This window comes from Numenius arquata, chromosome 12 (genome assembly GCF_964106895.1).
Source record: "Numenius arquata chromosome 12, bNumArq3.hap1.1, whole genome shotgun sequence".
Classification (NCBI taxonomy): domain Eukaryota; kingdom Metazoa; phylum Chordata; class Aves; order Charadriiformes; family Scolopacidae; genus Numenius; species Numenius arquata.
In genome coordinates, this window is record NC_133587.1 from 39,332,494 (window position 1) to 39,359,809 (window position 27,316).

Sequence of the window (27,316 nt, forward strand, 5' to 3'; positions counted from 1 at the left end):
GTATCATCCAATTGCTAAGTCTTTGGGAAGTGCAGACCTTCTTATAAGATTTCTGGGGATTTACTTCTCTTCCTGGAGCCTGAGACCAGCCATGGATTTTTCTCTCTACTGTGGTAAAGGACTTGGGAACTCAGCTTTGCATTTAGTAGGACTGGTACCAGCAAAAAGCCAGCAGCATTATAAAGCCAGAAAATATCTTTATGCTCTTAAACATTGTAGCAAGATGAAATAAGATAACGGCCTTACAAGAAAGATGGAACAACATCTGCTTGTGTAGAGAAGGAGGTTTACTGAATCACCTTCAGAAAGGCAGAAGTGTCTCGTGAGGAAATGACTGCTTACTCCACATTTACTATGATACTCTTTGCTTAAATCTATGAAGTTTAACGGGCTGCCCAGGGAAGGGGTGGAATCACCATCCCTGGAGGTATTTAAAAGACAGGTAGACGTGATGTTTAGTGACATGGTTTAGTGGTGGTTTTGTCAGTGTTACGTTGACGGTTGGACTCGATGATCTGAAAGGTCCCTTCCAACCTAGACAATTCTATGATTCTGTGATTCCAAATATGGGCACTCTTTAAGCAGTGGACACAAACCCAGATTGGAACCATTGCATTTTCCAGTGAGAAATGGCTTGTTGGATAGTGTGCACTGATGATGAGGTGGGCAATGATGTGGCACTTGGAAATGGAAGCTTTTGCCAATCAAGCCCAATGTTTTCTCCTTTACTACAGCTGGATGTAGTATTCAAATCCACTAATCAGCATCATCAAACCAGGAAATACGGAGACAGATTCGTCTTTAATTCTTATATATTATTCATGGCATGCTATGAAACATTATGAAGTTAATTTAATTGCAGTGCAATTAAAATACCTGTTTCCGTATACATAGATAAACATACAAAATTTATAACCTTAAATGAAGATGGCTGTTGTCACTGTCTCTGTAATCATTAAGATGAGCAAATGGGTTCTAAAATTGTAACTTTTACTATCGCCCCATCTTTAAGAAGTAGAAAAGCCTTTCTCTAAATGTTTGCTCAGTTATATTCTTGACTCTGGATAATTGCAGAAAGAACAGCAGCCATGCCAATACTCTCTGACCAGATTCTTTTAGATGTTCCATGGATATTCCATGGAGGGTGTGATCAAATTTACTTATACGAATATATCTGATGTTACATGGGATTTTTGATTCAGCAGAGTCACACATGATATGCTGTAATCACAATGCAAATGTAAGGTTACACTCAGCAAAAAACAGCAATTGCAATATACAGTTCAATCACAATATTGACGTGATCGCCATCGTTCTCTCTATAGTATGCTCGTCATGATGCTGGGTGTCCCCAGTAACTGGGAAGAAGGACGTGGGTTGAAGCAGCTCAGGTCCATTGCTCTCTGAAATTCTCTCGTTAGCTGTTCACCTTTTCCATTCTCTGTTGGTCTGAACCACATAGACACTCCCCCCATGCTGTTCTCGCTATCTCAGGGAGACATTCCCTTTTAATGAACTCAGGGAGAAGGGCAATGAAGCTGGTGAGGGGTCTGGAGCACGTCTGATGAGGAGCAGATGAGGGAACTGGGGTTGTTCAGCCTGGAGAAAAGGAGGCTGAGGGGAGACCTTATTGCTCTCTACAATTACCTGAAAGGAGGTGTAGCAAGGTGGGTGTCGGTCTCTTCTCCCAAGTAATAGGCAATAGGATAAGAGGAAATGGCCTCAAGTTATGTCAGGGGAGGTTTAGGATGGATATTAGGAAAAATTTCTTCACCAAAAAGGTTATCAAGCCTTGGAACAGGCTGCCCAGGGAAGTGGTGGAATCAGCATCCCTGGAGGTATTTAAAAGCCATGTAGATGTGGTGCTGAGGGGCGTGGTTTAGTGGTGGACTTGGCAGTGTTAGGTTGATGGTTGGACTTGATGATCTTGATCCTATGAGTCTATGATTTACGCCACCAGCTGATCCACTCAACTGTTGACAGCTGTTTATCTTAGACAAAGGCCAACCTTCAGTCCCCTTTGTGTTGAGATATGTTGGCTTTCTCTGCAACAGCTGGTGGTCAGTCACACATCATTCCCCGAGCTTCATGGGCACATTGCCCTCACCCATCTCCTCTGAGCCTTCCTCCATGGTAGGGCTTTACTGGGCACTCATACAGGAAGGAAATGCCTTTGCCCTGGACTAAAAATGGAGTAAATGTAGAAAACTGAGTGTGGCGACATCAGTTTAAGAAGCAACAAGATTCTTTTTTGGCACCCAGGTATATCCATGCATGTCACCATGCACCTAATGAAACAATATGACATAATGAAACAAAATAACACCGAGTTAAGTTTTGATTTTAAAAAACAATTTCTATTGTATTTGAGATGGTATTCAGCTGAAGTAGAAGATCATTTTAAGCATTTATTGATTTAAGCATGTTTCAGGCTGAAACTCCAGGCTGTAAACTGCTGCGGATATATAGCCCAAACATACTTTTAGATAAGGCATTCCCAAATAAATGCCAACTAGTCACACGAGCAGCAGAATTAACAAAACCCTAGTTTTTCCTATGACTTTGTATTTTGTTGGTGGATTCCCAGATGTATAAGAAAGCGTGACTTGTACTGACTTTATCCACGCTCGTACACTAATACTCTCTTTCCTGTCCGGATTTTTTGGGTGTTTGCCATGTGGATTATTGGCTGTTTGCTCAGGGATGAACCCCCTGCTCAGGGGAAAGTAGGAGACCTGAACTGTTGCCTGTTATATTTGATGTTCTCACAGCCATCGGATATTCTGCCTTTTGCCCAGCTGGCAGACAACACAATTTACAGGAGGAAGCTGAAGATAAGTAGGGTGGGCATCCTGGACACAAGCACAAGTTTTATATTGAATGGGATGTCAAAGAGCCTGAGAAATGAGTGACGGGCACTACAGACATGTAGGGAGGAACTGGGTGCCAGTGATTGAAGGTGCTGTGGTGAGGTCTCGTTGCTGCTATTTGGATTAAAATTTATTGTTTCATTGAAAATGGGGAGAAAATTTCTATAGGTGCTGTTCATAAGGGGAGGGAAGCAGCAGCTGGAAGTATTTTGGTAAATTTCTGCATACAGATATTGAAGAATCTGTCTTCTTACACAAACGCTGATTTCTGGCTGCAGCACTTAGAAGCTTCACTAGTAGCAACAGCAAACAACACATCAAGAGAAGAACAAAAGGATGACTTTCTATTTGCCTCATTATGTCTGTGTTATTACACCAGCCACAGCCACACAAAAAAATAGATAATTGAAGTACTGGTACGACATCTTTGCTGATAAATTCTGCAGAGAACGCTAAGACTGGTAACCAAGTAGGACCACCATTAAATTACTATCTCCAGTTCTAATCTCTTTATTTCAAGAAGGTTATAAATATATAAAAGAAAATTTACAGAAGAGTTGATCTTTCAGGTGACTATTTTAATTTACCTTTGGGGACAAATTCTACCAGATGCCTGGGCAGCAAGGCAGGGTGGCTGTTGTGTTAAATCTAACCTATGAATCTCTAGCTTTGAATGCTCCTGCATAAGCCCATCTTCCCTGGAACCTGGAGAGAAGAGGAAACTGCATTGCCCTCAATCTGCCCAGAACTCCAGCAGCTCTGCATCAAGGTAATGACTATTATCAAAATCAGCTTGGCCTGTCTTGCCTTAGCTCCATGGAACCATGAAGTAGATCACTGCAATGGATTTGCCCAAACAGCTATATTTTCCTGAGGGGTTGCCAAAACATCTCTAGTGCTCTTTCAAAAGTCTCTGTAGATCAATAAAACCACTTACTAAGTTGATGCCTTCACATACTTTCTCTGGAATTGGCAGAGCAAAGAGCCTAAACTTGTGCCACCACATTCAGCTCCGAAACCACTCAATATCTTTATCCAAATATTGATAATGGATGGAAGTACTGAAGAAACTCTCAGAAAGAAATCTGACATGATGTTGTAGAACTTACAGAAGACCCATCATTTTTTTGTCCGGGGGTGGATAGATAACAAATCACTTGTTAATTTGCACTAATTTGTCCCCCATCATACAGAGAGACTAGAAGTACACAAAACAATACTGACTGGTGTTGACTGAGACTCCCAGACAATACAAATGGCTGTTGATGAATGTGGGTAAGTTCTGTTTAGCCATAATATTTAAGTTTGAAAATTGTGTGGCTACTGCCATGGAATCATAGAGTAATTTAAATTAGCTAGAAGGGACCTCTGAAGTTCAACTAACCCAACTCAAGGTAGACCCACCTTCAAAAGTAGCTTCAACTTTAATTAGATCAGGCGGGTCAGTGTCTTGTCCAGTCAAGTTCTGAATTTCTCCAGGGACAGAGATGCCACAAGGTCTCTTGGTGATTTGTTCCAAAGTTTATCCAGCCTCACTGTAGACTGTTTTCCTAATGTCTCATCAGAATTTCCCTTGTTGGAACTTGTGCTCGTTGACTCCTATCTGTATCACAGTGTACATCTGAGATTGGCTCTCACTTCTCTACAACCACCCATTGGGCAGCTGAAGTAAAAGTAAGATCTACACTTTCACCGTTTCTTCTTAAGATTGAACAAACCAATCTTTCCTCTTTTTCTCATATGTCACATGCTCCAGTATAGAATCATAGCATCATGGAATGGTTAGAGTTGGAAGGGACCTTAAAGATCATTGAGTTCCAACCCCCTCTGCCATGGGCAGGGACACCTCCCACTAGACCAGGTTGCTCAAAGCAATGGTGGGGGTTTTTTTCAAGAGGCAGTACTTCATAATCATTAACGTCTGTCAATCTGTCATATGGAATCATGTTCCCACCTGGACCCATTCCTGTGCAATCTGCTCTAGGTGGACCTGCTCTGGCAGGGGGGATGGACTAGATGATCTCCAGAGGTCCCTTCCAACTCTATATCATTCTGTGACTCTGTGAAAAAACAGAACAGTCAGCGAACACTTACAGAGAACTGTGGCTAACTTGAGAACCCAGGGCAGGAAAAGGAGAGTTATGACATTATTTTCTATAGTTATTTACAATCAATTTAATAACTCCATGTTAAAGTGTAGGAGTTGGACAACTGTTTCGCTCAAGACTGGCTATATTCTAAAATGTAGCAAATGCTGCCATCTAATGGTATCTGATCGATGAACAAAAGCCATCAGCTTATTCAGGAATAAATAGTTTCACCTCAAAAGCATCACTGTGCACCACAGGCACAAAAGCAACCCACACTGGGCAGGAGGACATCTCAAGCAGACCCACCAAGTCTCTCATCATCCTGCTGCCCCATGCTGCTGACACAAGTGCCAGTTTACGAGTTGTCCTAAGAGGTCTGCAGACCACTTTTGTCAACCCTTTTCTGAACAGAAGTTGGTTCTGGAAGTAATAAAGTTAGTTCAAACCATAATGTATCTGAATTCTTTAACTCTCAGCTTCCATGTGCCTTTATTAGTCCTACAAATAGCTTAGATTTGGCTATATCTGTCATATTTTAATAGCATTTAACATGGGAAATGACAGTAAAAATAGAGTAATTACCTCATTCTTCCTGCTATTCTTGACCTGAAAATGCTAAATCTTTTCTAATCCCCTGTAAAAAGTAAAATATTTTCAGTTTTCTTGTGTCAATAGGTAGCTATTATTGGAAAATCGTATTACTGTGGTTCTACCCCTCTAATAACAGATTATGTCCTATAATAAACTGAAACTGAAGATACCTCTTAAAAAAAAAAAAAAAAAAAAAAACCCAGACAAAAATGTGTTATGCATCCGAACACTTTATTGAAGAATCTAAAATAGCCCTCAGAATGAGAGATTCTGAGGCCACCATGACACTTCACCTGACCAACATAAATTGCAAGAAACCAGTAAAAGCGAAGCTAATTGTTCATACATGCTTTTTTTCTGAGTCAATGAAATAAATACTTCCTCTAACTTTAATAAATGTTGTATCACAAGATATACCACAAACTCCTTTTCAGATTACTAAGTAATACTCTTTATAACCTTTGGATGAATTATAATGATGAAATGTTATGTACAATAATTCTTAAGATTTTCTGGAAACAATACCTCTTGCACAATATCCTTTGATTTTGGTAACCATTATTACCACAATTTTCATACACTGAATGACACAAAGGACAAATTATATACAGCTTTCAAGTACAGACACCTGAGGATGGTATGTTAAATCCACTTAGGTGCACTGGTAAAGACATCTTAAAAATTCTTAAGCATAAATAAATCCGTCCAAAGGCACTAGGAGGAAGATGGATGCAAACAACATAAAAATTAGTGGCTGATGATAGTCAAGTGTCTTCAGTGAACTCTTTTACAGAAAATGCATTCATTATTTAATTTTGCCATAATAATCAATTTTTCAAACCAGGCTTTATCTCTAAAGAAATCTACATTGCTCTACAGCCTTGTGTACTTCTAGATCATATTACAGCTACAACTGAACTTCTATGGATTTCTTCTGTAAACACAGAAAAAATGACAGTTGTAAAAATTAACTCACCTACTCCAGTAGCTGAGGAAAAAAATTCCATGGTTTGATTTTCCTTTAATATTTATGACACAGTTGTTCAAAGCTTAAATGCTTAAGGAACATTTGCAAAAAACTGAACAATCACAATACTGAAAGACTGCCATCATTATTATAAATTTAGAGTACTATTTCTCCATCTGAAAATAACTGATACCTGTTTAATCAAAAATGCTGCGGCCTCGGGCAGCCTTATGTGTCCACATTATCGCTATCTGTTTCAGCAATACCATCATAAAATAAAGGGAGAGATATGGAAGATGTAGTCCGTGATTTATCTAGCTTCCTACCATTATTTTCATTAAGCATTGATGCAATAAGACTTTCCTTCTCATGTGTTTCTTCAAAGACAGCACTGTTATAATGTCTATGACAGTATAAGAAAGATTTATTTTTAAAAGAACGCTGCATCAAATACCTCCTGAAGGCCCTTTGAATAATAAGAGCTGATACCTCCTCTTGTTTTCTTTTAAGGGTAGTAGTAATTGGCTTGTAAGAAACTTTAGATGGATTGGTAGCTATAAATTTTTCTTCTATATGTAATTCAAGACCACCCAAATCTCCATATTCTCCCAAGACCCTTTTAGTGAAAGCAAGCAAGATATCCAAGCAGTGGATCTTATCTCCACTAACTATAGGGAGGTCCATGGATATGAGCTGAATCTTATTTGGCTTTGGAATGCGTAAAGGTTCTGCCAGAGCATCTGCAAAGTCTGAAAGAGCAGAATATTCAATAAACTGCGTTGCCTGAGGATCAAATTTTCCCCAGGTCTCATAAAACATGTCAAAGTCATCCTCACAGAGAGGGTCTGTGCTTTCTTCAGTGGCAACATTGAAGTTCTCTAAAATGACAGCTATGTACATATTTACAACAATGAGAAATGATATAATAACATAGCTTACAAAATATAAAATACCAACTCCTGTATTTGCGCAATTTTGTTCACCTGTTAAATTTAAGTTGGGAGCACATGAACGAGATCCTCTTAACAGAGGGACCAAAAGACCATCCCAACCAGCTGAGGTTGTAATTTGGAAAAGACAGAGCATGCTACCATCAAAGGTTTGAAAGTTGAAAAGGTTATCGATCCCTCCTTCCCAGCCAAGGCAGGCAAAGTTTGTCATGCCCACAATGGCATAGATGAACATAACCAGAAAAAGCAAAAGACCAATGTTGAACAGTGCAGGAAGAGACATCAGTAACGCAAAAAGAAGAGTTCTAATTCCTCTAGCTTTTCGAATTAATCTCAGGATTCGGCCAATTCGTATCAAACGAATAATTCTCAAAAGCGTAGGAGAGAAAAATTTTTCAAAGCCTGCAGAAAGTCCAACACCTTTGAAATGAAAAAGAAAAAAAATGTTGTTAAGCCATATAAGTGAAATTCCTACTTATGTCCATTTTGTTATATTCTATGCTTCAGATGTTGAAAGTAACATTGATCACATTACCTCATTTTCAAGAAAAACATTATCATCAATAATGCAATTGCTTACAAAAGAGCTGAGGAAAAGAAAGACAAATAGGTATCAAGAATAAGTATAGTTTGGAAACTGCATTCTCCCAAATTTCTGTAATTCAGGGGATGAAATTATGCATTGCTCAAGTACTTAAAAAATCCTTTTAAATCCATTCACCCCCTGTGCCAGAAGCTATGGGGCTTGTCTCCTACCTGCTGTCTGATCTCTGCTGCTTCTACAGGCCTAAGCCACGTGCTAAATGCGAGACTTTCATTAATGCTTGGTATTTGAATGAGATTAGAGAAATAGGAAAACTGTCTTTCATTATTCGTCCTTCATCACACCTCATTCTGTCCTCCTGCTATCAAAGTAATGAGTACCTTCAGTGATACATTAGTAATGTAAACGATTGCAAACAGAAGACTTAAAAAGTCAGCATTTTTCTGGGTTGCGTGGGATAGCAAAGGGATACTGTGCTTAGGGATGAAGCAGAGAACTCAGATCAGTTTTCCTTTCCTGTCCTTTATTCTATGACATAACCTGAGTCCGAGTAGGAAGGACAGACCACAAAAACTGTACAATAAACTAAAGCTATATATGACACTTTTTGTAGAGGAAACAAAAAGCATCTAGTGTTATTTGAAAAGCAAAGCTAAACCAAGTCAGTTTTAATAAGACTTTTCATAGTCACAAATAGTGGCCCAGGTTTAGAATGGTGCTGACCAATTATATTTTCCTGAGCTTTCTAAATCAGCCCACAGGATCTGCCTTCTTAAAAGAAAGTCCTGGAAAATGAAATAAATCTTTCCCATTTTTCATACAAATTTAACCTCAGTTTACTTTTACTGTGAAAACAACAGTTAATGTGATTACACTTAAATTGAAAGCATAAAAACATTAGGACAACGGTTTAAGTACAATAACTTAGAAGAGATGTTACTGTGTTGTTAATTACTCAATAAAACTCATACTTTTAAAAAAAAACCTGCCCATTTAACTTCTAGTACTCTGCAAAAATATAGGGAAAACAAAAATATATCCTTTTAGAAGGAATCAGTTACCATATATTTTGAAAAAGTACAATGGATCTGAAATTTTTTTTCTCAGCTATTTGTAAGAGGTTACTTCATATTGAAATTTGGCTTAGTACTGGGAAGACACGTTACCTGACCTAATAAAGATTGATACTTACTAACTAGTGAAAGGACCACAACAGCAAAATCAAATAGGTTCCAGCCACTGGTGAAGAAGTATTGTCTTAGGGCTAGTATTTTTATGACACATTCTGCAGTAAATACTGCCACAAAAAAATAGTTGATTTTATTAAGAACAGCCTTGACGTTAGGCTGGTTATTTTCTGCCATCATAACGATCATATTTAGACAGATGAAAGTCACAATGGTGATGTCAAATGCTTTGTGTGTTACTATATCAAACAGTAATCCTTGGAACACATTCTGTGGAGAGAACGAGAAGAACTGCTTAATGCTACTTCTAAGACCCAGGCTACATTCAAATATTAATCAGTAATTTGTGCTTAGAAGGAGAATTTAAGAGAAAATAAATTTAACAATAAGTTACTAGAAGCATATATATGTGATTTCTTGAGACCTTCCAAGAAAACAGTTCTAAGTGTTTTCAGGTATAAAGCAACCACACTTCCTTAGAAAAAATTATACAGCAGGAAAACATTCAGAGTACATTGTGATTGCTCTTGTAATAGAAATACTTATTGAAGCATACATTTTAGGATAAGGAATTCTAATTAAAATATCATAAGCAAGAAAACCTCGGGATAGTTACTATGTGCAGCCAAGCCTGGAATTAAATTTAAGAAACTATAAGAAATAAAGCATAAGATTATTTAAAAGTGAAAAAAACCAGCCATGGGGCATGTACTACTCACTATTCATTCTCACCTGCAATAAGCCAATCTAGTTGCAGAAGCAATATCATGCAACTTAAGTAACTAAGATCATGTTATGAATAGCAAACACTTAATATGAAGATTTATAAATAGGTTGTACATTTGAATAGGTGACAAATTTGAATAGGCTGTAAATGCCCTTAATTAATATCCACAAAGAAAGACTGCATTAGATGGAATTAAGAAAGAGAGCAAAATGTAAATACTGTATTGAATGAGGAAGATGATGGGCTCTAATGTGAAGTTTATTTGCAGATGCTTGGCTACTGAGTTTAAATATTCTCACCATCTTTATACATTCTATCATATTCTACTTAAGATGTTCTCACCAGTGGTCTTGGGATGGGTTTTTGAGGTTTCTTGGATCCAAGTTTTTTTAGGGCATTATAGTACTTTTTCTGTTCCTCAGTCAAAAATAGATCTTTTCCACCTAAGTAAAGGGAAAGAATACTGCTGTTCAGCTGAAGTTTAAGCAGTCAACTAAATAAACATCAGCAAGTTTGTTGAAAAAAAAGTGGTGAGTGGGGTCTAAGAGAGCACAGAGACAAAATGTGTCTTCACCATTTCTCCTTTTCCCCTTCTTCTCTGCAATATGTCCTGCAAAAAGCTGATCAGGGTTTGGTAACAAAAGCCTAGTCTGGGCTGTGCTCCCAAGTCAGTTTCCTCAACTGTGAGAGACTTTCTGAAGTTTTACAAATCTATTTCATATTTTTAAAATTACATAAGACTCATCAACAAGCAATATATTTTGCACTAATATTTTTGGGAAAGGTTTGAACAGAAGTATATTGCTGGCTTTGCAAGTAAATGGAGGATTATGAATAAGCACTTTGGTCCCAAGTTCTACGGGAGATTCCTGATAATGAATTTCTGATACTCATTATCATCTACGCCACCTGTATTACTCAGCAATCACTTTGAACCGAGAATACATGAGAAGCCATTCATCATAAAAGCATTGAATTATTAGCATTTTGTAAAATAAACATGTAACAATGTTCTGTAGGGTACCTGCACTTCAAATCACTCTTCAAGACCTCTGAAAATTAAGTTTAACTTCACTATATGGAATCTCAATGAAAATCCCTAAGAAACAGCAAAGAAATTAAAAGAAAAAAAGGCACACTTACAGCATGAACTGAGAAAAGAAAAAAGTGTTACATCAACATGAACTTCTAGTAAGTGTTTTCAGGCTCGTAAGGTACTTAACGGGCATTGTTTCTGTCTGTTGGGATTATAATAACTGGGACTTTGTTATAAAAGGAAATCAAGTAAGTGTTCAAAGCAGAAGAAAAGAATGCCACTCTCCTGTAGCAAAGTCTATGTAACTTTTTTTGGCTTCTCTTTTCTAAAACTACCCACGCTTTCCTCCTCATTTCCTTTTCATCCTCCTACTTAGAACAAATTAAGGACTTGGCATGAAAATAGAATTTACAGGTAAATTACGAAAAGCTTTGAGGAAAAGAGGACTCCTGTTTTCAGAACTTGGTATCTAAATATTACTTTAAATTTCTCCATCTCTAACGAAAATGTTAGACATCTAGATGTCTAACTAGCATTCACTTAATCAAACTGGGATTACAAGAGACCCTGAATTAGCTCATGTAGTACTTATCTTTCTTCTTTGTTGGTTAAAATTGCTGATAACCACTCCAATGAAAAGGTTCAGCATGAAGAAAGATCCAAAAATAATGAAAATCACAAAATACGTATACATGGCTAAGAATGCTTCAAACTCTGGCTGTTCATCTATCTGTTAAAAAAAAATTGAAACAGAAAAAAATATTGGTAAAAATCAGATAATCACAGCTTTATTGTTTCCAATTTGTAATAAATCTTTTTATTGTCAGGAGGGATAAATTATTTCTACACATTTAAACCTTTAATTAGATGTACAAGTAGAACAACTGTCCTGTTCTGTCTTGTTACTGTTTGTAAAGATAATTACAAACAAAGATATATAGCCAAATCCAGCTCTAGCAAGTTCTTAAGCAACAGATAAGCAGTTTCAATCAGAAGTGATACTGAGAAGGCCTAGATTAGAAAAACAGCTCAGACTAAACATAATGGTGAATCATCACCCCCTTGAATGCTACTCCAGACAAGAAGCAGTTTTAAAATGCCAGCTCACTATGAGCAGCCCTACAAGGAATAATCTTTTTAATTAGCAGCTATTTCACTACATTCAAGAGTACAGCGCTTGAATGAATAAGGAAAATGCAAATTAAATTATACATAGAAAAGTTGAAACACACAGCACTAGTGAGAGAGTGAGAAACAACACATGGAAACGGGGAAGAAATAGTAAGGATGTCAAATATAGGGAAGAAAACCTCCAGAAATAACTGCCTAAAGATGCATGCTGGTTTAATGCTTCAAAAGCTCAGGCACTCCAAGACCTTCTGAACTCTGTTCCCAAAACAGACTCATCCAAAACATGCAACATCTTGCCATTGCATTCTTGATATACTAGCTTTTTGTGTGGTATCACTCTATTTTGACCTGTTTTCTTTTGTCTAAATTCCAGATATTTGGTACTCTAAGGATTATTGTTTCACCGTGCAGTTTGAGGCATTCATCCGCTAGTATTTCTGACTTAATATTGCAAAAAAGGTGAACAAATTAATTGTATGGCTAGAAAAGGAAAGAAGGAAAGGGAAAAAAACTAAAATTTCATTTTAGTGACATACTTCACGTGAATCCACTGCTGCATACATAATATCCATCCAACCTTTAAAAGTTGCCTGAAAAAAACCACATTATTAAGGTTACTATCATTATTAAAAAAAAATAGGTAGAACTAATATAAATGTGTTAAAAGTTGTGGAAAAGTGAGCAGTGTGCTATAAAAATGTGCATCACTTCCAAAGATCTGCTTGGAAGTATGATTCACTAGAGTTTAGTAAAGAGAAAAAAAAATACTATTTCCTGAAAAGAAAAAAAAATGCCACGAATCCTACGAAATGTGTTTAATTCTTGTTAAATTGAAATTTTTGTAACTTCTCATTTTTTTTGAAAAAGCATTAAAAGGTTCAGCTTAACTAACAAATATATCCTAAAAGGATAAGAACAATTTCTAAGCAAAGAGCAGATGATTCCTTCCTGTGATTTTTAGCAATTCTGCAGAATCATAGAACACTTGGGAAGATACAGGGCAAAGAACTTTATCTAGGAAAGATACAGGGATAACAGCCACTTTTAAAAATGCCTTTCTCTCCTTTGTGTGGTATTAGAGAGATCAATAAATTAGTGTCTCAATACTTCATGACTTCTATAATAATAATAAAAAAAGAAATATAAATAAACTGCATGATGTTTTCTCTTTCTCATCCATTCTGAACTAACTTTTATTAAAGAAAATGAGAATAGCTTCAAATCCAGTAACATGCAGACTATTTCAGGCTTAGTATGTTAAAATTAGAGCAAAACTGAAAAGCCATGAAACACAGTGCTTGATTTTAACACAAGGTTTCATATGCTAAAGTGTTCTTTAGGAGGAACTGAGCAGCTTATAGATAAGCAAAATACTTATGGAAACTGAAAAAATCCCGAATTTCAGTGAGATAAATCGAAGTGTAGTGGTGCCCCATGGTCAGGCTGCTCAACACATTTCCTTGATGGAAACAAAACTGAGTGTGTTTTTCTAGAACTTACCACTTGGAGAAGAGCCAAGTATCCCATTGAAACATTATCAAAGTTTACATCACTATTTGTCCATGTTCCACCATAGAACTCACAATCAGATTTGTTTTTAATTAGATTGATATTTCCTTTCTCGAGTTTGCATTTCCAAAATTTTTTTCCAAGTAATTTTACTCCTGTAATGTTAAATAGGAGCCAGAAGACAATGCAGACGAGCAAAACGTTCAAGATTGAGGGGATAGCTCCCAAGAGTGCATTCACAACAACCTTAAAGAAATAAAATGAATGAAAAGAGTGAATTATTCACATTCATTAGAACACCTTCCCAAAAAAACACTTATTTTTCCCTCTCTAACTACTGCAGATTCTCACCCAGATAAAAACTAGTAGATGGCAATTTTAAAGCCAGCCTTCAGCTCAACTTCACCCTTGTGTTAACATGTAATTCTGCAATATCTATCTTGCCTTTTTGAGAAGGAAGTAAAACAGAACTATCCTTGGGTAAAAGAAATATATAAAATAAGATTATGAATCTGTAGTAGCTGTGGGATCTAAAAATCACATACGGGGATTGGGTTGTATGATCTGCCTTTTCTACAACATCATAAATAACCCTGAGGAAGATTCAACAACCTCTGTGGACAATCTATGGTCCAGACACCCACACTGTCACCCAGGTAGCTAATTGGAATATCCCTCACAGCCAACTCATTCTCTCTCATTTTCTCACTGTGGGCCTACCAGAAAACATTAGTTCCATTTCTTGCATAACCTCCCATTAAGGAGATAAAGACAACAATTTGATCCCCTATCTAATTAGATCCCAATCAGATTCTCCCTTTAACCTTCTCTTCTCCAGACAGAATAAGCTCCATTCTCTCTGCCTCACCTCTCCAGTCCCTTGACCATCTTGGTGGCACTTTGCTGGACACTCTCCAGTAATTTAATCTCTTTCTTACACTGGGGAGCCCCAACCTAGACGCAATACTCCTTATTCAGTCTCACAGGCACTAAAATCAGAAGAGTGAATTGTCTCAACGTGTTGGCTGGACTCATGCTAATACAACCCAATATGTGGTAGATCTTCTTTGTTGCTCTACTGACTCATGTTGAACACGCTGTCTGCCCCAGGCCCTTTTCTGCAAAGCCACTCATTTCTCAGTGTGCCACAGTTACATGTGGTTCTTCTGGTTCAGGTGCAAGACTTTGCATTTGCTTCTGCTGAACTTCCTGATGTTTCTCCAGCCCATATCTCCAGTCTGTCAAGCTCTCATTGCAGAGCAGCCTTGCCACCAACTGCTCATCCCATTTTGTATCATCTGTGAACTTGCTGAGGACTTCCACCACATTCGTTAGGGTACTAAGTCATTAAGCAGTATTGGTCCCAGGACTGACCTCTGAGCCACTAGAAACCAGCTGCCAGTTGAAGTTCATCCTGATGATCTCGGCACATTAAACCTGGCAGTTCAGCCAATTTTCTGCCCAGTTTATAGTCCACCCAACCAAACCAGATAAAACCAGTATCTGAGACCACAGATGGCTCTTCTCTCCCTCAGCCATCTCATCATGGAAGACAATCGGGTTTGAGAGGCAAAAATTGCCCTTCACAAACTCACGCCAGCTGTTTCTAACTGATTCTTTCTTATCCTTCACGGCTTCCAGAAGGATTTGCTCCATATCCATCCTGGGGCCTGGATTTAGTGTCTCATCACATTCTGTGATCTAACACAGGTCAGATGATTTGCATTATACAAGGTTTAACTTCTCCCCTTTAAAGATTACAGATAGTTCGCTCAGAGCAGCTTTTTAAAACTGAGTTAGAAGAATCTCCTCTGCTATTAAGAAAATCCCACCCTATTTAAGTTCAAAAGGATTGTTATCTTTCAGATTCATGCTGGAGAATCTGAAATGTGGTATGTGAGCCTCTCTAGATAACTGTCAAGATGAGCTGACAGCGGCCTAAAGAAGGGGAATTATGAAAAGGATTTACAAAAAAGTGAATAGTTTCCATAGAGGCAATGAATTAATGAATCCATTTTTTCAGGTCCCAATTTCTTGCCTCAGGCAATGAGAAAAAATTACGGACAGACTGTGGTCACCACACTTCTTACGCCATGGAGACTCATAAACGATAACTTCCACAGTACGGATTTCTTCATCGCTTTACAGTTTGTTTTCTGTAATAACTATATAGATAGCTTCTTTTCTATTGACAAGTAATTAAAAATGGTTCCTATTTTTTTTCAAGCATAGTCTTTTTTTTCCCAGAAGAATTTGCCAAATAAACTGGATGAAATTTTTCCCTGTCTAAGCTAAACCAAAGAATGGGTTTCGGAAAAATGCAAGTGAAAAAAAATTCTTGTTTAGTTTGTTCTGCAAATTGCACTGAACATGGAAACATGTTCCAGTGTTCACATTACTGAACGTAATAATTCTTTGTGATACTACATTATAATCCAATTTACTTATTTAATTTGTATTTATAAATTTATGTGTGTTAGGTATTATTGCAAAATAACAACCACAAGATATAAGTAGGAAATTTGAACCATCTTAATACCATCAAGTCCCAAAACAGAGATTCAAGTTGTAATTTTCCCCAAAAATTTCAAATGCAGCTATTACAAAATACGCACACACCCCCCCAACATCCTTACCTTTATCCCTTCAAATCTTGACAAAGCTCGTAGAGGCCTCAGTGCTCTAAGAGTCCTGAGAGATTTCAGGGCACTCCCAGAGGAACAAAGTGGTGTGGCTTTGGAAGGAGCACTTAGTCCCCAGGAAACAAATGATAGCTGTGTTCATTGAATTAAAACTGAGATTATTAAATGGTATAGAAAAAAATATATTTTTTGTGTCAGTAGGCAATCAGAGGCTGAATGTTACAGGATCTTTGACCAGTAAGTCAAATGTAGAAAATACACATTCAAAGTTACTGTAATACAATTTTACTTCACTCTTTCCTAATATTTTTCAAATAATGGAATTATTTTCTTCTAATTTGAAACACTTTTTTTTTTTTTCCCGAAACGTTTTAGTATGCTAGTATAACAACCAAATTGATAACTATGGAAATTTCACACAATACAAGACCAGAAAGGATTATTCAAATAAATTATTTCCATTTTCTGCATAGTTGTGCTTAGAAGCATATACAGTAACTCCTCATAATTGAAGACAGTTATATGGTGTGGAAACAAAAATTCTTTTTGAAAAGATATCCAGTCTTCATTTTAAATTTTCATAAGGGAGAAAACAAATTGAAAACATCAGAAAATCGTTTCAATAATAGGGATTTTTTTCCACTGTTCATGGTTTGCCTCTTCTTGTTTGAATTTGTTGTTTCATTGTGTAGCCATTGGATATTTTCATCCTTTTCCTCTGTTTAGGACAGCACTGCTATTAATATTACAGAACTGTAATTGCTAAAGTTATGCTATACCTTCTTTGTAAAGAGCCATAATATTAGATTTTTCTGTTGGAATTTCCTAATAATTCACAGCTTTCAATGTTAACTGTTCAGAGGCCATCAAACAGCTATTTTGACGTTACTGAAAGCCAGCTCTTTAGGTGTCCTTATTTTAAAATATTTAACTTCAGTATCTTCCCAGTGTGTCGGTGACAAGCAAAAATATTTCCTTCTTATACGGCAAGATTATATTATATATCTTTGAATTCAGAATAAATATGTATACATTAAACACTGCATGTCCTCCATCTCACTATTGATGATTTGGACGGGGCTCTGAGCAACCTCATCTAGTTGAAGATGCCCCTGATCATGGCAGGGGGCTTAGACTAGATGGCCTCTACAGGTCCCTTCCAATGCAAACTATTCTAGGATTCTATGATTTCAGCATTTCTCTTTATAGTTATACAAAGGATTGCTAGGATTTCTTTGGTTGCAATGCAAAACATATTTTCCTATGTCTTTAACTCTCTGATAAATTATTTTTCCAACAATATTTTTCAACTACCTTTACGATCTAAATTTCTTCCCTCTCTAAGGAAGCAACTCTGCTTTTTTGTTGCTAAATGCCGGAGTTACCAGCAGTTTCACATTTTTCTATCATCTTAATTAATTTATTTTAGTTTTATTTCTGATCGCTAATTTCACTCTCTCTCTACACTCGAAAAGGTTTTTATAACCAACATGATCCTCGATGACAGTGATAAATTTTTGTAAGCAACTTCGGATTATTACCTAGAATTTTCATTTAAATTTGTACCAAAGTCTCTTTTGATTGCAATTTTTTTTCAGCTTTTGGAAACTGTCTTTTACACTTGTGTTTATTCATAATCAGATCTTACATGCAATTCTCTACATAGAAAATATCAAAATTCAAAATATCAAAATTCAAAAAAATCAAAATTCAAAATAAGCTGAATATAATACTTACACATACAATGATGAAGTCAAGCCAACACCAGGCATTTGTGAAATAACTGTGCAAACCATAAGCTACCCATTTCAGAAGCATCTCCATAAAAAATATGTAGGTAAATATTTTATCAGCATACTCTAGGAGCACTTTCACATTTTTTCTATCATTCAGGTGAATATCTTCAAATGCCTGGAATTTCAGAAAACAATTTTAAAACAGTTCAGTAGTTTTACGGAAAATTATTTTAAAATTGCACATGATACAGAGTTTGGTTTATTTTATTTTATATTAAATTATGAGCAACTACCACTTAAGTTTTATGCTTAGAAATAAAAACCAAAATTGTAAAATAAGTACAGTCTCATTTTCAAGTTGGTTGAAAAATCCCATACTTTCAGTTGTTTACACTTCTTCAAAAAATATCTGACGAGGATCAATTATGGCTAGCAAAAATCTTGGCTTCCCAAGTTAGTGGATAATTTTGAAGGTGTTGGTCTAAAATTCTTCATAATAAATCTTGAATTAAAGACATTAACCACTGTCTTTCAGACCTAGACCTTCCAAAAAACTCATGTGTAGACAGCCTGCAGAGTTGTAATACAGATATGAAAAAACATGGCAAACACTATCTGGAACTGATCATTTCTGGAGTTTCACATTTTTCCACCTAAACCCTGATGTTACTTTAATGTCCGTAAGGGTTTAGGAAGATGTTATATTGATTGCTGTAGTTTACATCATTATTCACTTGTGTTTAATATATTTGCTGCCCTGATAATTTATTTTAAGTTTTGATAAATCTACACCCAATTCCTTTTAACAGCTATATCAGCTCTTCACTTAACAGCTCCTTACCTGACTGTGAAATCTCCTATTCCGCTATTATTTTTTAATAAGTTCATTAACAGTCAACATTCTCTCTAGGGAAATAGCAGGCTCTGTTACATGGGAGACAGACCCAGATGGTCCACAGACCTTGGGAGCATGGTAGCAAAGACACCTCAATGGTTTTGCCAGGATTAGCTCAGCCACAGCAGGTCTTAACAGTCAGAGGTCACCAGTCACATTACACCATGGAATGTTTCTTGCAGAAACACCCAAGTGCCTCTGCTATGTGTCTCCAGTGCTCTGGGAGAAGATAATTATTTAGGTATTACAGCAGACCTGATTTGCTCCCTTGTATTTATGACATACTAAACCCAATCTAAAAGGCCACTGGTAATGAGGAGCAGGAGCATAACCAGATGTTTAGATCATGAGACCTGTAACAATAAACTCATGTAATATCATCGCTGTGTTTTCGTTTTATATTCCCACTGAAAAAAACATGGAACAGAGATGCTTCTGTGTATAGTTACTAACAATCTGGTAAAATTTATGCGCTCCTGCTCTGCAGTGTAAGAAAACAGTAATACTGCTTCTGGAGATAAACAGTCATTGAAGCAGTGGTCATTCAACTGTGCTACAATTAGGAGAAATGTCTACCGAGCAGAGCAGTCACTGTGTGCGCTGGACTAGTAATTTGACTGTGGGTGATTGAGAATGCCTGGCATTCCTGTACATAAACCTATTTACCATTTCCTACCTCTTTTTCTGAGCAAGTTTGATAATCAGCATTGCCTTTTCAACTGTTTAACCTTGGCTACCTTGATTTTCATCCATTAGTCAAATCACCTGTCCCTTAGCAGCAATGCTCTTCCAAACTTCTAATTACTAACTCTTCCTTTGCTCTGAGCACTGAGCACTCACCACGTACTTCTCTAGGCATTCTTTCTACGCTCACCATCTCATTTAATTTACTTTCAAGCCATGGAAGTGCCTGATAGTATGGTATCCCTTCATTCTAGCTGGTTCAAGAACTCCCATATCAGGAAACTACTTTATAAACAAACAGAAAATGGACAAGTCCCTTTTCGCAAGAGGACAATAGCATCGTAGAAATGTGAAAGTTCTCGACACCACAGTACATCTTTGATGAAAAGAAAACATTATTATTCTGTTATTTTGCATCTGAACACCAACTAGTTTTGTGTTCAAATTAGCTCCTACCGTACATTAAACAATAATTCAGTTTCCTTCCTTACTTCAGTTTGGTTCCTTGAGAGTACAGAGGAGCCCTCACAGGAATCTCAGGGAGATTTTGCCACAGAAATTTTAAAGCACACAGCTCAAATTTATTGCCCACAGAACACATTTCATCTGGAAAATTCTGACATCTACCATATATCATTTCATATCGTATCATAGTTGTCCCAGTTTGAAGTAAAACCGAACCAATTTTCTGTTCTGTAACTTTACATCCTAGCTAGGCCTCCTCTAACTCTTGGAAATTAACGGCATATTGTGGAGAAAACTGCTCGTTCTCAGAATGATAAGCCCAATGTTTGTGCTCCATGCCAAGGAATGGTGTGCAGAGAGGCCCTTGCTTATACTTATTGCTATAACAACCAAGGGCAGCCAATTTCGTTATTTGCCCCTTAGAGGGTCGGAAACGGAAAAAACGTAGAGGGGTCACATCGGTGGGGAGGAGTGGACAGGACAGGTGACCCAAACCTGACCAACTGGGGTATTCCATCCCATCTGCCCCATGCTCAGTATAAAAGCTGAGGGATCAAAGGGTCAACCCCCTTCCTGCGATGGCCGATGTCCAGAGAGGACTCTGTCTGTTCATCTGCCTTTGATCCTGATCCGTGTGTTCTTGACTCCAGAGCTGGAATCCAGTTCCCATACATCGCTGACTCCAGTCTGGGACTTCCCCAGTGCCTGCCGGTGATGTGACTGTCATCCTGGGAGCTTGATACGGTTTTGTATATATTGTATCTATTTCATTATTTTCTTCTTTATTTTTATTTTAATATTAATTCTTCATTAAAGTAGTTCAGTTCATTCTAAACTTCTGAATCTCCTTATCTCTTTCTCCTCCTCTCTCTTCTTTTTTTTTGGGGGGGAGAAGGTGGGGGGAGACCATCTGTCGGTCTGGTTTTGGTAAATTCAGCCGAAACCACAACAATAGTATGCTTTTCACACTAGTTGGTTATGTTCCTTCTGCGCTATATAATGTTTTATTTAACAAATTGCTTTCAGGAGACTTAGTGATTATGTAGAAATGGATATAATCAGAGTAGCAATGAAACATTAAGTAATTTACTAGTTTGCAGCCATCTTCACTTTTAGATTCTGATCATCTTAATGTTTGGATGATTTTAAATTTAAATTTTTACTGAACAGTTAGTCTGCTTTACAAATTTAGAAGTACTTTTATTTTTTAAGCTCTCCTAAATAATTTCAGACTCTGGTTTAGCCTCCTAATTCAGCACAGAAGTGTGTGAAGAACTTTATTCCATGAAGAAGACTAAGATTCCATATATTTAAATATCCTATCCAGGTTGAGAAGAGCCTTATAACTTCTAAGGGATACATTTATTATACTCTTGTCTCTTCCTGGGGAAAGGAATGTGAGAGCGGAATGAAATTAAATATAATAATATCATTCTTTTCCTTTACTAATAACCATCAATTCAAAATTTGAGAATTGAAATTAAATTTACCAGTGCTGCGCTGCTCAATATTATCATAAAAATTATAAAATTTTCAAACCAGGTATGTTTAACAATTCTGTAGCAGGTTTTTCTAAATTTCCACCAAGTGCTGCCTGGAAACTTAGTGACATCCACTGCACAACATGGGGAACACTCAACACAACCTGAAAAGAGAGAGAACAGCATATTGATTCCATGGAAAATGTGGAGACATGGAATCTAAAAAGTGTAAGATGTCTTAAAATGAGCTTCTACAGACTACACAAAGAATGTGCTGTTTTACCTATGGGGTGACACTGGGGCTCAGAAGATCTAAAGCTAAAAAAAAGACAAAATTTGTAGGCCAAAATAGTCTCTTTTAATAGAGTAACTCATACATGGAAAAAGCAGAGAAACTTTTGAGCCCACAAGCCCTTCTGCAGAATTTTTGTGCCCACAGATGGCCTGTGGGCACAAAACCAGCCATTACTTATTTACAGTAGAGCAAATTATTATTTTTACTGATTTTTTCACTTGATTGCACTGCAGAAATGTTACAACTATATTCTCTATACAGATACCCACAGTCTGATGCCTCAATATAAACTGAATGACACTCCAAAGGTGGCATCTGGAGCCTAAACACAGGGGTTTAGAACCATTTTAGGCCTCTTCAGATATCCTACTGCTTCTGTGACAGTTCTGCCAGCTTCACGCAGTTGTCTTGCACACTCTCAGGCATCTCATATGGTACTAAATGCCTGCCTTCAGGCATTCCAGCCATGCTCTAGTTCTGTGCTGGTTTCAGGTATATATATTTGAGTTTTTAGGTTTATAGACAAGTGTCTCGGGAAAAATAGTTTCTGCCAATTTGGAATGTTCCAATGTTCCAAACAGATAGCTTTGAATACTGGTTTGTTTGGTGTCACTGCAATAAATAAAAGATTCTTACTTTCTGCACAACAGTCCTTAGGTAGGTGTGGCTTTTCAGGCTTGGGAAAGGTGTCCAGAAGAATAACTGGATCTACAGTGCTGGCTTCAGAACAGCTACCAACATCACATTTCTACACAACAGAATGACAAAGAGGGGAATTTATTTGCTTTTCATTAATAAGGTTACCATATTTAAAATAAATGAAACTTATCACCCTCCTCCCCCCCCCCCAAAAAAGATATCCATAGGGTATAAATTATTTTAGTTTTGTTGAACTACTGAAATAAAATTACAAATAATAGGAAAGAAAAAGGCTAATCCCTAATCTTTGTTTCCATGGCTTTAATTTAATAAGTTTCTTGGTTTCTTCTAGTTGTCTGCATTGGACGTGCAGGAAGGAAAATGTTTAGGAGAGATTACATTATGTTAGAACTTTACGTTAGAGAAAACTGATTTTTTCATGCCAATCCAATTTTCTTTTCATTTTCAGAGATACAAACCATACCTCAAAAGGCTTGAAGACAGGAAGGCCTAGCAGGAACGAAACAGATGTATGTTCTATGCATCTTAAAGAATTGTAGTTATTGCTAGGTAACATACACACCCTTAAAACTAAAGACAATAAGGAAAACAAGTATAAATAAAAATTAATAATGCAATCTATCAGCCATATAGTGTAAGTGCCCTGTATGACATGGAAAGGGAAAGCACGAGGACAGGGATAAGAATGAGAAGCCAGAAGAAGGGAGAACTGCCTCTGTTGACAGCCATGATGCTCTACACTAACTTAAGGTCCTAGGGAATCATCAACATAGACAAAAATGCAATTATTTAAATTCATGAGCATTTTATTTTTTTAATAGTATTTTTATATAACTATAATTAAGTAATGTATAAAACCCCAAACTTCTGGCAACTTTCTCTAAAACCAGAAAATGCAGAAGTGGTTTGACCTTTGGAGGTAGTAATCCAGCAAGTTGCTGAACTTCCATTTAATTTTCTGGGGCACTGGAGGCAAGCCATGATTCTTCACCTTTTTTTAATGTAGAACTGTACTGTATTAGAATAAGCTAAGTTTCTAGTCCAGAAAATGTATGGTTGCTTTGGGAACTGTTTCTAGAGAACAAATTTTTTGCATCCAAGGATGAGAGCAAACCATACAGTCACCAACAGATGTCACCAACACAGTATTGGGGTTTTCGATAATGGGATGGCCTATAGGGCACCAAGCTTACTGGCTTCAGATGGGATACACCTTTCCAAAAAAGAGGGTCTTCACTCACAATCTGGAGGGGCTCACTGACAGAGCTTTAAACTAGGCTCGAGGGGGGCAATATCAAGCTTGCCCATGACAAGCTGTGGGACAACAGGCAATGGTTAGAGGGATAGGATGCTAGCAAGGGCCCTCAGCCTGTTGCTCTGAGATGCACTGGATACACTGCAGCACACCTGAAGTCACAGAGATGAGCCAGGAGTTCCTGAGGTAATGGGAGTCAACAGGGACACATCAGTGAAATAATCCAAAGGAATCATTCCAGGTCAGGCTGGACAGGACTCTGAGCAACCTCATCTAGTTGAGTATGTCCTTGCTCATTGCAGGGCGGGAGGGTGGACTAGATGGCCTTTAAAGGTCCCTACCAACCCAAACTATTCTATGATTCTCTTCTATGAAACTTCCATGCTTTAAAGTATTATTACCTCTAGAGAGATTTATCATCTTCACTGGGATTATACTTGCTGCTCTGGGGAAAGCCCCGGTTTGTCCTCTTATTGCTGAATGTGGCAATTTTTATGTCTTGCATATTCCACAAGATGATAAAAGTTATAATTACCTCTTTTTGCTCTTTCTTTTGGTGTGTTTCTGAAAAACCACTTATAGTTTCAGAAGTACCAGAAATCTGACTGAAGCCGCTTGAACGCCGGTGCTGTTCTCTATGTCTTAATCTGCCTCCCTGCATGAAATAATGCAAAACAGTTAGTTTTCCACATTTTTCTTCTGGACAGTCATTCTTAAAAGTCAAAATTCTTTAACAGAATCTAAAGCATCCACAAAATTTAGCATGTTTGTCTTTTTACAGATAATGGTATCCCTAAAAGGCACGTAAATGTTTTCTTCCTTGATTTCAAATACTGTGGTCTTGTGGTTATACTGTGGAAATGTATCATTCCTCAAGATCTACATTTAGCTCACTGATGGATTCCTGCATCCAATTCACTAAATTCTGATGAACTGGCTCAGTATCATCCTTTGCAGCTGGACCCCAACTGTCTCATGTTTGTAGTTGCAGGCAGGAGATCTAAGTGATCCCAATCAGCTCTCAGTCCTTTTGCAACTACAAATTCCAAGCAATACCAGATTCCACTGCAGCGGGGAAGGAATTTCTGGCATCAAATGCTTACGGACAACAAATTTCAAATAGCCACAGATGATTCTAAGGAAATCAGCAATTTCTGCTTCTTTGAGAACTTGTCCAAAGATATTCCGCTGATGATGCCTCCTCTTATGACCAAAAACATATAAAATGGATCCTAGCAGTTCACCTAGACACTGACCATATGATAATCCATACCCAAAAATAGCACCTGCTTTTGACATTGCTGTCATGGCGTAACACTAGGTAACCGCACTTTGAGCCCAAATTCCTGTTCTGATAGGTTTGAAATATGGTGATATCACAATCACAACTGACATTCATAAAATACAATCTTTAACAAGTTAATCTAGGTACAGTATAGTCATCAAAGCCTGGTGTTCAACCTCATCTTGCTGCACACACTTTTGGATGAGTTTTAAATGAGCTAAATTCCACAATGGACACGCTTACACCATCACTTTTATCTGTGAAGAAAAAAAGCACAGTTGCAACATCTTGGAAAAGCTCATTCCTACTTCAATGTGGCAGCTGGAGAAATAAGCAGAAATTGATATAAAGACTTAAATGAAAATAATTCATAAGCTACTTTCTGCAAGAGGCTTTCTATCCTGCTTTATGTCAAAAACCTGCAAAACAGCTCATCCTTCTGTCGTATAAACCAGTGTCTATTGGTTCTTCCTTTAGTACAGGTCTGAGAAGGGTTAATATTTATTTTGTTCCCCTTCTGACAAAAGATTGCAGGCAAGGTATATTGGAGTCTGGTTCTTTTTATGATTACTGCCTGTGAATAAGGCAGTAGTATTTAAATGCCTAAGACTTGACCTTAATCCTGCCCAACTCAGTAAAATAAAGAGATATAAAGGGGAGTCCAAAATATCCAAGAGGAGAATAGAGAGTTTAAAAAAAATAATAATTCTTTTTTCAAGGTGAAGCTTTTATTTGCATTCCCTTTGGATTCCGTGCAATTGAGAAGCAACATATAAGCAACTCAAAAGTCCTGCTTTCCAAAAGGCAAAGGGACAAAAAGAAAGAATGTCTCTCTTGGTCAAACTTTATTTAGCAATTGACAGCAATAAATGGAAACAAAACAGACAGAAGCAGAATTATGGCTATCAGTGAGGAGAATGATGAAAAAGTGGATATTCAACATCTCTTACTGAATAACTAAGACTATTTGGTAGCTCTTGCATTTTGGAGCTACTAGAACAACAAATAAAGTAAAGAGGCAAAAATGACAGAAGGGACATCTACCGTTGAGTCTTCAAGATTATATTTACAGATGCAAGTGACAATAATTTTTCAAACATTAATCTGACCTGTTCTCTGTATTCTATTTCCGTGCACACGCTGTGCTCATCATCACCTCCATTGGTGTGAGTCTCTGCTACTGCAATGAGAACACAGGTACTATGACTGGGTAAAAATTCTTCACATTTCCTTGTTATTGAGGATCTCTCTTCAGTGTTGTGACACCCGATGTCAAAGCAATTGTTGTCTTTATCCTTTCTGACATCTGTCATGGCATAGTTATTTTCCTCTATGTCCTTGGCAGAAATTTTCACCGCAGACTTCCTTTTGGCTGTTGTTTTGTGGTTTCGTTTCATTATTTTGCCACAATGATCCCAAACTCTTTCTTTCACAGACTGCAGGCCCTTGTGAATCCGTGCAATGGCAATCTGACATTTTGTCATTTCTTCAGTGTCCTCTTGTCCCGTTGAGGAGCCAGTACTGAACGAACTCAGCAGCAAGGCAATGAACAGGTTGAGCACCTTAAAATAGTTAAAGAAAGTTGCAGTCACTATTACTAACAGAAAAGACATTTCAGAAAACCTACTTAGATAAAAAAAATCTCAATCTCGCTTTCATCAACCACTGCAATGAAATGATTTACTATTACACTGGAATATTAATATAGTATGATATGGCTCCTTCTGGAAGGAAAGGCAGCAGAAAAAGGAAATAAGTGAGGGTTTAGGTATATCAAATTTATTTTCATATGCTCTGATGTCCATAACGTATGAGGACATGTTGAAAATATGTTGAAAAACAGCAGGCAAAGTTAACTTTTAATAACATCACCACCACAAAGGATCTGGTATAGAACAACAAACCAAGCAGATGAAAAAGATGAAAAGATGAAAAAGTCTTCCAGTATATATACATTAGACCTAGTATATGTCACATAAACCAGGAAATCTGTGTAGTGTAAACTTTTGATAATATAAGGATAAGTTGGTAAGCATTAAAAGCACTGAACAGTTTGGTTATTTGATCCAAACAACACAAAAGATCAAGAAATCAAATTATCAAAAGCACTCCACTTATATACTCTGGGTAGAAGGAATAATTTTGTGTATGTTGCTTAGCAGCTACCTCCGGCACGAGAAAGATGGGGAAAAGGAAAAAAAGACAAAAGAAAAACATGTATTAAGTAACATCCAGAGAACAGTGTGAATACTCTTCAAATGATAAAGTTTGCCTTGGAAAAAAAGATGCCAGTGTAACTTCATGCAATCAGTAGAG

At 37.2% G+C, this 27,316-nt stretch overlaps 1 protein-coding gene across 1 annotated transcript in view; it reads right to left on the bottom strand.

Annotated features, from left to right (window-relative positions):
• Window positions 1–6,746: 6,746 nt before the first annotated feature.
• Window positions 6,747–27,316, bottom strand: part of LOC141470764 (sodium channel protein type 5 subunit alpha-like) — a 39,320-nt gene continuing 18,750 nt past the window's right edge. The window contains 11 exon segments of the mRNA XM_074156995.1: window positions 6,747–7,888; window positions 9,205–9,469; window positions 10,269–10,369; window positions 11,551–11,692; window positions 12,630–12,683; window positions 13,594–13,848; window positions 16,239–16,330; window positions 17,933–18,155; window positions 21,515–21,669; window positions 22,437–22,548; window positions 26,110–26,562. Of these exon segments, the coding sequence (XP_074013096.1) occupies window positions 6,747–7,888; window positions 9,205–9,469; window positions 10,269–10,369; window positions 11,551–11,692; window positions 12,630–12,683; window positions 13,594–13,848; window positions 16,239–16,330; window positions 17,933–18,155; window positions 21,515–21,669; window positions 22,437–22,548; window positions 26,110–26,562 (2,994 nt within the window).